General features: G+C 40.6%; 1 protein-coding gene across 1 annotated transcript; it reads left to right on the top strand.

Moving 5' to 3' along the window:
• The first annotated feature begins 204 nt into the window (after nt 1-204).
• LOC125393977 (small ribosomal subunit protein uS17) lies at nt 205-7,728 on the top strand. The gene is made up of 3 exons (XM_087899497.1): nt 205-404; nt 5,721-5,807; nt 6,001-7,728. Exons 2-3 carry the CDS (start codon nt 5,805-5,807, stop codon nt 6,487-6,489), a joined length of 492 nt encoding a protein of 163 aa, XP_087755623.1. The 5' UTR covers nt 205-404; nt 5,721-5,804; the 3' UTR covers nt 6,490-7,728.
• Nucleotides 7,729-11,208: the final 3,480 nt, after the last annotated feature.

Genomic DNA, 11,208 nt, shown 5'->3' on the forward strand with positions numbered 1-11,208 from the left:
AAAATTGAGTCTCCTCCTCTTCTTGTTTCTAAGCTGTCTTTGGTGTCTCATTCATAAGAACATTACACAGCAAACAAGATTTTCAAGGCCGGATCACAAGATGGCTGTGATTATTCTTGGCGTGCTCTCTCAGATGACCTAGTTTGCAGGAAGTTAGCAGCCATGTCATGAAGATGCTCAGGGCAGCTCTCAGGAGGTGCCCATGTGGAGAAGAACAGACGCCTCCTGCCAACGGTTGACACTGACTTACAGGCATGTTCGTGAGCTGCTTAGGCGTGAATCCTTTGGCGGCAGATACGGCTTCGATGACTGCAACTTTGGCACACACAGTGACTGCAACCTTACAGGAGACTCTGAGCCAGAACCACGCAGATAAGGCACTCCCGGATTCCTGACCTACACAGGTGGGTGTGTGAGATAATAAATGTTTATTGTTTCAAAACATTGCATTTGAATGTGGCTTGTAAGGCAGAAAGAGTGAGCTCATTTTGATGGGCAGTAAAGAGCTGGCAGAGGATGTTCAAGAGGCACTAATATTGAGAAAGAAAGGGCACCCCAAATCCTCCTCCCGACACAAGGGGTTCAAAGAATGCATATTAAAATGATACTGCAGTCAATTTAAAACTGGAAGCAATCCTCACAGGCCCCACAGCAGAGTATATAAACAAACCGTGGAATGTTCCATCCCTAGGTAAAATGTATAAACAACATTAACACAGTCCATCTATAGGCAGTAATGGGAAGAGCCTTAGACTGAGTGGAACAGGTCCAGAGCAAAAAGAGGCAAAGTCAAACCTTTTTTAAAGACATAATTAGATAAGTAAGAAGTATATAAAGAAAAGCAAGGAGAGATTTCTTTTTCCTTTCTTTTAGACAGTGTCTTACTCTGGAGCCCAGAGTGTACCAGAACTCACAATTGAGTCCCCTCAGCTTCTTGAGTGCCACCGCATCAGACTTAGAAAGAAATTTTCTTTAAGGCAGAATGTACTGGTTGGGATTGGAAAGGCGTAGAGGGGTTTTCTGAGTTGTTTTTTTAAAAATCATTTCTATAAAGAAATCTTGCTAAGGCTTATTTTACATACATTAAAATTATAATGTGTTTGTATATATGGATACAAAGATAGTATAAGCTGTATGTGCTATATACATACTGATATTATAACATGAAACTGTATGCATAGCATCTTAAATATACACCCGGGGATGTAGCTCCCTTGCTAGAGTGCTAAGCCTACCATGCGTGAAGCCCAGGTTTCAAACTCCAGCATTACGTAAACCAGACATTATCGGTGCACACCTGTAATCCTAGCACTCAGGAAGTAGAAGCAAGAGGTTCCTAGGCTTAAGGTCATTCTCGATGACATATAGAGTTGGTGGTTAACCTAAGATACATGTGATCCATTTGCAAAGAAAAATTTAAAAAAAAATTAAAAATAAAACATGCACACAACATAGGATCTTGGGAACTAGGCTGGTTCAAAAGGTCAAGGTGAGCTAGCAGTGAAGGCTGTTGAAACACGGCTGCACCTTGAGAAATGAAAACGAAAATCATTCACAATGGACAACAAACTACGCTTCCAGCCTGCAGAGGGAAGCGTCACTGAGTGAACCCATGGTTCACACCTACGACTTACACGCTTTCCACGTGAAAGCAGGGCGGAAAAGGGTCTAAGTGAAGGTAGGCTTGACAGCAGGAGAATTATGATGAGGTCCAAGCTGTAAGCACCTTCTCTGCCTTGTTAGTTGCTTATGCTCCACTTCGTTCTGTCTTTGGACGCTGAGTAGAAGTGCTCTTACCCCATTTTCCTGCCTGTCATACACCCACATCCAAAGCCAAGGCAAGGCTGAAGTCCAGCTTTGCCGATTCCTGATTCAGTCAGTGTGTTTATGTCTATCTAACCGAGGAAAGACATTTGTACCTTGACTTTGATTTCTGATTAAGAATGAGAGGTTTTTCTTCACCTACTTAAAAAAATTTATGTCATCCGTGGCTGGTTGAATGAGATAGATATCTTTGGGGCGAAGTGGGCCTTCCTGCCTATGGAGAGGCACCTTTAAACTCTAGTATGATATGCCCAGGGAAGAAGGTGTCAGGTAACCTTTCAAATCACCCAGGTGACTCATAAATGACAACCTGCATCCTGTTTGACAATGAGCCTTCTTTCCACACCCATCCCGTCACTGAGAGCCACCTATTCCGGGACAGCCACTCACTGAGCGGATATAGGCCCATTCCTTTCTTCCCTCAGTCAGCAGTTAATTATTGATCTGTAAAGCATGTGTTCGGCTCCGTGCTCGTATAGGTGACTCAGGACAGTACAGAAACAGGCCTGGTTCTCGTCCTGCACAAGGCACACACGAATCAAGTCAAACAGGCAAGTGTAAACCTTATACCAAAGTGAAAGCCAGTCTGATTTTATTTGTTATGAAGAGGAAATAGTTGAGGAGAGCCTGATAATTGTGATGATCATATTTTATGGAGGAGAATGGGAAGTAAAATGCTCTCTATGGAGAAAAGACAGAAAAAGACTTTAAAATAGAGGTTTACTGTCGTGTAAATGATTTTTACAAGTTATTCCTTTTATTTTTTGAGATTATAATCAACTTAAATAATTTCCTCCTTCCCTTCCCTCCCTCTGGAGCCTCCTGTATACCTCTCCTTGGTCTTCTTCATGCCTTTTTTAAATTAATTGTTGCTGTAAACACATTTACACACACACACACACACACACACACACACTCCTAAATATACAAATATACCATGTTTAGTCTGTAGAAGGTTACTAGTAGGCATATACTTTCAGTGCATTGAATAACCAGTTGGTGTGCTCTGCCCTGGGGAAGACTGTTTTTCCTGCTCTCTACCTGCTTTAGCTGCCTGTAGTTCTTTGCTTAGGACTGAGGCCTTGTGGTATTTCCCCCACGCACTCTGGCCTGTCTACTGTTGTCGCTCTTGTTAAGTTCATGCTGAGACAGCCATGTTGGTAAGGCCTTATGAGCATAGCTTCTTTTATTACTGGGAGACACACTCTGTCTCATAGGACACCCCCTGGACCTCAGCTCTTTACGGTCTTTTCACCCCATCGTCTGCATTGTTCCCTGAACTTTAGGTATGGGAATGTTTTGGGAGTCTCTTGGACAACCTGAACAACAACTCAAAAAAGGGCAACTCATGCCTACTGTTGGACAGGGTTGGCGTTAGATTGTCGTTGGTTTTTAGGCAAAGCACTGTCAGCCTGGTGGGAAAATTTCATTTAAAGATATTATATATCTATTTATATATATAAATATATAATGTATATATACATACATATTTTATATATAAATATAAAGATATGTATATATACACACCCATAATACACATGCTTATGTGTATTATATATTATGTATATATTATATAATATAATATATTATGTGTATTATATATTATGTAAATATATACACACATACACATATGCATACTTATGTGTATTATAGGCCTTTTTAATGCAATAGTTAACAGTATGATCGCTGATGACTCTTTTAGACATCTTTACTGTTATATTATCCTCTCCCTTCCTTTTGGGTTTATCTTCACCGCCCCTAAATAGAGACCCTGTTTTTCCCCATCAGATCCCTTTTACCCTGCTCTTCCCTCTCTATTGCTTGCCCACTCCTCTCCCTTAGCGATGGTCCTGTTCTACTTTCCTGGTTGTTTTGCAGTTACTCCCGGATCTGTACTCACATCTAAAGACTGGGAGTTAGGAGTCTCTGATGAGAAACAACGTGCGGCGTTTGTAGTTCTGCATCTGTGTTACCTCACTCAGCATGACCTTTCCGTGTTCTATCCATTTACTTGCAAAGTTTGTGATTTCATTTTTTTTAAATAGCTAAACAGTAAGTATTCCATAGTATGTATGCACCACTTTTTCAGTAGCCCTTCACCTGTTGAAGGAAGTGAGGTGGTTTGCATTCCCTAGTTATTGGGAACAGAGCAGTATTGAACATGGCTGAGCATGCATCTGTAGAGGAGGATGTTGAGTTCTTTGGTCACATGCCAAGGAGTAGTGTAGCTGGATCATATGGTAGATGTACTTTTAGCTTTTGGGAATTTTCCACACTGAATTCCAGAGTGCCTCAGCTAGTTTGTAAGCCCACCAGCAGTGATTGAGGGTTCCATTTTCTTCATACTCTCTTTAGCATTTGCTGGTGTTGTTTTGTTAATCTTTGCCATGCAGGCTGGGGTAAAATAAAATATCAAAATTGTTCTTATTTACATTTTATTTACATTTTCATATGACTAGAGGTGATAAATGTTTTTGAAGATTTTGAAAAAAAAAAGTATTCATTTTTTTTCTTCTTTTGAGAGTTCACTATTCAGGTCCCAGAATATACATGATAGGTGGTGGTGGCATACACCTTTAATTCCAGCACTTGGGAGGCAGAGGCAAGAAGATCTCTGAGTTCAAGGCTAATCTGGTCTACAGAGCAAGTTCTAGGACAGCCAGGAGCCAGGAAGATCTCTGAGTTCAAGGCCAGCCTTGTCAACAAAAAAAGTTCCAGGATAACCTGGGCTACCCTGTCTCAAAAAACATATATACATACATATACACATTTATATATTATATATTATATTCTGGACATTGACCCTTCATCAGATATATAACTGACAAAGATTCTTTCCCATTCTATGGTCTTCTTCTTCACACTGTTGATTGTTTCTTTAACTATACAGAAGCATTTCAGTTTTAAGAAGTCTCATTTGTCAATTGTTGGCCTTAATTCTTGATCAAATTCAGGGTCCTTTCCCCACCTTTATCATGTAGGGTACAGCCTATATTTTCAAAAGCAGTTTTAGTGTTTCAAGGTTCACATTTAGATCTTCGATCTATTTGGAGTTAGCTTTGGGCAAGGTGATAGGTGTGGGTCTGATTTCATTCTTTTGCATGAGGGCATCCTCCCTCTCTCCAGCATGGCCCAGTGTTTGGCCTTGGATCTCCCTTTATTACTGGATAAAGGTTCTCCAATGACAACCAGCATAGTCACCAATCCTATCACAGGGGATGGCCAGTTCAGACTATTCATCCACTGCTGCCAGGAGTCTCAGCTAGGGTCATCCTTATAGATTTGTAGATTTCTACCCGACCCCGTAAAGCCCCCCTTTTCAGTCCCCTCTCTCAGCATGTCCCACTCTGCCTATCCCCTAACCTCAAATTCCCAAGCCCAACCACCCCCAGTCCAGCCAGGACATCTCTCCTCCTATAGCTGAAAGGAATTTTCATTATCATTTCACTCTTATCATTGCTGTGGGTTTGTTAGTGGTTTTTGATATCTTGTTATTTTAATTTTGGTGGTTTGTCTGGATGTAGAAAATAAATTCTTTCTTTTAGGTTTTTCAACTTAATGGAGTACAGGTTTTTAATATTTTTTTTAAAAAAATCCCTTGTAATCCAGATTGCTTTTTATATGTTATTATGTTTCCCTATTCATTTCTGATTCTAATAATTTATTTTCCCTCTTTCTTGTGCATAAAGGGTTTAAAGCAATGACTGCTACAATCTGAGGACTTTCTCTGTGGCTAGAATGATATTAAATGGTTTACATATCACTTAACATAGCTGTCATAATTTATTTAGTATTTATCAAAAATCAGGTATACCACCTTAACTTGATTTCTAATTATGAACAAGAGATTCTTCTGTCCTATTAGAGATTTTTTTTTTTTTTTTTTTTTTGGTCAGTGACTACACAGACGAGAAGTTGTGGAGGGACGAGGAACAGAGGGGAACAAACCGCAGAACCTGAGTTTGATCCTTGGGACCTACATGGTAGGAGGAAAGAACTGACTTTCCTACATTGTTCTCTGACCTCCTCGTATATAGCATGGCATGTATGCCCCCACTTCCACACATACATGCAAATAAAAATTTTAAAATAAGAAACTGAGAGTTACACTTCCGCTGCGGACCTCGCGTAGTGAAAAAGGAAACCCGGGAGTTAGCCCACCTCTCTTTTCCTCAGGCTGCCAGGAAGATGGCGGACATTCAGACCGAACGTGCTTACCAAAAGCAGCCCACAATCTTCCAAAACAAGAAACCTGTTCTGCTTGGAGAAACCGGCAAGGAAAAACTCCCTCGGTACTACAAAAACATCAGTCTAGGCTTCAAGACGCCCAAGGAGGCCATCGAGGGCACCTACATTGACAAGAAATGCCCGTTCACTGGCAACGTCTCCATCCGAGGTCACATCCTGTCCGATGTCATGACCAAGATGAAGATGCAGAGGACCATTGTCATCCGCCGGGACTATCTTCATTACATCCGAAAGTACAATCGCTTTGAGAAATGCCACAAGAACATGTCTGTGCACCTGTCCCCCTGTTTCAGGGATGTACAGATCGGCGACATTGTCACTGTGGGAGAGTGCAGGCCCCTGAGAATGACGGTGCGCTTCAATGTGCTCAAAGTCACTATGGCTGCTGGCACCAAGGAACAGTTTCAGAAGTTCTGAGAGCGCTTTGGCCAGCTCCCTAGAACAAATAAAGTTATTTTCTGGCTATAAAAAAAAAAGAAATTGAGAGTTAAAGAGAATAAACTAAGATCATAAAGCATATGCATATATATAAGTATGCAGCATATTGGTAATGACTTTTATTGATATTTAAATAATATTCTATAAAATTCACCCTTTAGAAAAGATTGCGTCTATTTTTAATTTTGTGTATGTATCTGCATGTGGGTATGTGTTCTCGGGTGAGGATACCTGCAAAGGTCAGAAGAGGACATTAGATCCCCTAGAATTTGAATTACATGTAGTTGTGAGTTGCCTGATGTAGGTGATGAAGACCAAACTGAAATTCTTTGCAATACAAACTCTTACCTGCTGAACTGTCTCTCACGTACCCTTAAAACAGAAAGTCTAGTGACTTTTAGTATATTGTTTTAAGGTTTCTATTGCTGTGAAGAGACTCCATGACCATGGCAACTCAGATGAAGGAAAACATTTAATTGTGGTGGTTGGCTTACAGTTCATTATCATCATGGTGGGACATGGCAATGTGTAGTCAGACCTGGTGCTGGAGAAGGAGCTGAGAGTTTTACATCTTGCAGGCAACAGGAAGTGAACTGAGACACTGGGTGTGATTTGAACATATAGGAGACCTCAAAGCCTACCCCCCACAGTGACATGCTTACACCGAAAAGACTATAACCATTCCAACAAAGCCACACCTCCTAATAGTGCCACTGCCTTTGGGGGCCATTTTCTTTCAAACCACTACATATGTTTACAAGTTTTAAATTACCATTTTTAAATGTTTAATGTTTATTTCTGTGCATGTGTGTGCATCTGTGTGTATGCCACACCTATGCAGGTGCACCAGGAGAACAGAAGAGGAAGGATGTCAGGTTTCCTCTGGCTACAGTTACAGGCTATTGGTGAGCCACCTGATGGGAATTACCATTTTTAAAATTAAGACATTTTCATGGTCCCCCCCAAGAAACTATGGGCACATTAGTTTCCTTCTTAATGCCCCCTCCCTCTGATAATCACTAAACCACTTATTTAGGAGTGAATTTGACTGTTCTGAACATTTCTTTTAAGTGGATCCACAATTTATAACCTTTTGGATCTGGCTTCTTAATGTAATGAACGTTTCAAGATACATTTCCCTCTTGAATGTGCCAGTACTTCATCTCATTTTTCTGAAGCCAAATAATATTCTTTTTTTATGAATAAAGTGAATTTTATCCATTTGCTTACTAGTTGTCGAACTTCTGAATTGTTTCTTTGTTTGGGTTCTTAGGAATGTCATTATGAACCACCATTTAAAAATGGCATGGGAACGTTTTCATTTGTCTTGGCTGTACACTGGCATAATATACTGTATAAGGACTACTGGATCATGTGGTAGCTATATTTCAGCATTTTAAGAAGTGTTTACACTTTGTCCCTCAATTCTGCAGTGCCTTTTTAAGACAGCGTAACCTTGATTGGCTTCAAACTTGTCATGTAGCTGAGAACGACCTTGAATTCTCAATCCTTCTTCCTCCAAAGTCAGAAGGGCAAGGTTTAAAATTATTTTGTGTTTTAATCACCTTGAGGGAACGCTAAATCCATCTTGATTCATGGAGATGATTGAAAATTGATTTGATTTTTTCTAATTTCACCTCCGGACACAGTTGCTTTTAGTGGGCGAAAACCCAATGACATCTACTGCTGTTGAGATTCTGCCAACAGAAGCATCTTGGCTCTGTTCCCAACTTCCACGTATACATGAGTGTGGTGTTTGTGCCTGCACACAGACACACTTAAAATTACCCAGAATATTAACGGATAATACTCCTCACATTCACGCTAGTATTATCAGCAGGGTGACTGGTCAGTCTATGAAACTCTGCAAATATCTTGCTAATGATGGGTTTCATCCTCTCCCACCAGCCTTTGCGCGGCACAGAAGTATGGGCGCATTCAGACAGCGAGCTAGGGACAAGCTCCGGGTAGAACAGAGCACTTCTTTGTCCTCAGAATTCTGGGCACCAGGATGAACACATATGCTCTGTGTGCTCCATATTTTATGTGACTCGGTATAAATGTACACATTCATAGCCTCATGAGTACATATCTGTAAGTAAGAGGTTTCAACAGTTCTTGGGCATATTTAATAATTCCTCCACTATTCTTGGATAGGAAGTACTACATTTCTGAGGTTTTACCAAATATCACATTTTCGTTAAACACTGTAGAGATTATTTCAGTATAAGTACTAGGGGGATGTTTTATTTTAGCTTCTTTTAAAAATATATTTGACAGCTTCATACCAGTATTAATGCATTCTGGTTACTTTCACCCCCACTATCTATCTTATCCACATTCACAACTTTTGGTTTTGTTTTTGTAGACCCATTGAGTTTAACCGGGGCCATCCTGGCGACCAAGAGTTTGGCACTATCTATTGGAGCCTGGTGGCCTCATCTTTGGGGACACGACTGATGATAAAGATTGACCCTCCCCAGAATCCATCAGTAGCCAACAGTTCAGTAGGGAGGACTATACCCCCTGAAGCTCTCCCCAGTGCATGAGTGACTTCTGATAGATCCAGCTTGCTCAGTCCCAGGGCAGGCAGCCTTAGCTGTGTGTGAGTTCATGGTGCAATGGCTGTGTCATGCCCAGAAGACAGAATTTCGCTTCCCTTCTCCTTCTCCTTCTCCTCCTCCTCCTCCTCCTCCTCCTCCTCCTCCTCCTCCTCCTCCTCCTTCTCCTCCTCCTCCTTCTTCTTCTTCCATACTTTCTATCCCTCTTCTACAATGTTCCCTAGGCCTTAGAAGAGGTAGTACAAAGGTCTTCTTTAGGGATGAGCACATACTGCCACTTCTGCTCTATATTCATCACTATTCACTGCAAAAAGAAACTTTTTGACTAAGACTGACAGTAGAATCTGTTTTGGGGAACAAGCATGGCAGGAAGCATGGCAGAATGCAGCCAGGCATGGTGCTGGAGAAGCTAAGAGTTCTACATTCAGAACCACAGGCAGCAGGAAGGAGAGAAAGCACTGAACCAGGTTTGGGCTCCAACAAGGTTGTACATCCCAATCCTAAGTAGTATCCTCCCTGATCAACTGATATTCAAATGGATGAGCTTATGGGGATCATGACTATTCACACCCACCACATCCCATTTCCCAGTTACTCTGCCTAGAGCAGCAAGGAGCATGGCTCAGCACGTATCTCTGTAATAGGATGCTGAGTACCTTAGGGTATGTCCAGGAGTGGAGTAACTGGGTCATTTGGTAGTTAGATTTCTAGCTTTTTGATGAGACTTCACACTGATTTCCATCTGGCCTACACCAGCTTACCCTCTAAACCAACAGCAGTGAGAGTTCCTTTCCCCCATGTCCTCACCAGTATTTACTGTCATTTGATTTTTTGGTAACAGCCATTTTGACTGGGAGGAGGTGAAAAATCCCAAAGGAGTTTTAATTGGTACTTTCCTGGTGGCTAAAGATATTGAACAATTAAAAAATTGCTTATTAACCGTTTACATTTCTTCTTTTGAGGATTCTTTTTCAGATCTATTATCTTTTTAATTCCTAGTGCTTTTTTAAAAAATTCTTTGTGTATTCTAGATATTAGTCCTCTGTTGGATGTATAGCTAACAAAGATTTTCCTCCATTCTGTAGGCTGCCTTTTTACTCAAAGGATAGTTTCCTTTGCTACACAGAAGCCCTTTGCTTTCATGAGGTCCACCTGTTGGTTATTGGTCTTGTTTCTTGAACCATCTAAATTGAATTCAGGAAGTACTCATCCACTCCCATATCTTAAAGGCATTCTCCACTTTCTCTCTAGCTCTTTCAGAATTCCAAATCTTTTTTAAAATTTTTTTATTGTTTTTCATTGAGCTGTACATTTTCTCTGCTCTCTTCCTTTCCTCTCCCTCCACTTATACCCGCTCCCGCATGACTCCCACACTCATAATTTACTCAGGAGATCTTGTCTTTTGCTACTTCCCAAGTAGATTAGATCCATGCGTGTCTCTCTTAGGGTCCTCTTTGTTGTCTAGGTTATCTGGGATTATGGACTATAGATTGTTTTTTTCTTTGTTTTATGTCCAGAAGCTACTTATGAGTGAGTACACATTATATTTGTCTCTCTGGGTCTAGGTTACCTCAATATGTTTTTTTTTTAGATCCATTCATTTTTATGCAAATTTCAAGATGTCATTTTTTTTTTTACTGCTGTGTAGTACTCCATTGTGTAAATGTACCACATTTTCTTTAAATGTTCTTTGGTTGAGGGGTTTCAAGTTTGTTTCCAGGTTCTGGCTATTACAAATAATGCTGCTATGAACATAGTTGAGCACATGCCCTTCTGGTATGATTGAGCATCCTTTTGTTATATATCCAAAAGTGGTATTGCTGGGTCCTGAGGTAGATAGTTTCCTAATTTTTCGAGAAACTTCCATACTAATTTTCAAAGTAACTGTACAAGTTTGTACTCCCACCAGCAATGGAAGAGTATTCCCCTTACCCCACACCCTCTCCAGCATAAGCTGTCATCAGTGTCTTTGATCTTGGCCATTCTGACCAGTATAGGATGGAATCTCAGAGCTGTTTTGATTTGTATTTCTCTGATGGCTAAGGATGTTGAGCATTTCCTTTAGTGTCTTTCAGCCATTTTAGATTTCTCTGTTGAGAGTTCTCTGTTTAGGTCTACACCCCATTTTTTTATTAGA

The sequence above is a fragment of the Myodes glareolus genome, chromosome 20 (genome assembly GCF_982192425.1).
Source record: "Myodes glareolus chromosome 20, mMyoGla1.1, whole genome shotgun sequence".
NCBI lineage: Eukaryota > Metazoa > Chordata > Mammalia > Rodentia > Cricetidae > Myodes > Myodes glareolus.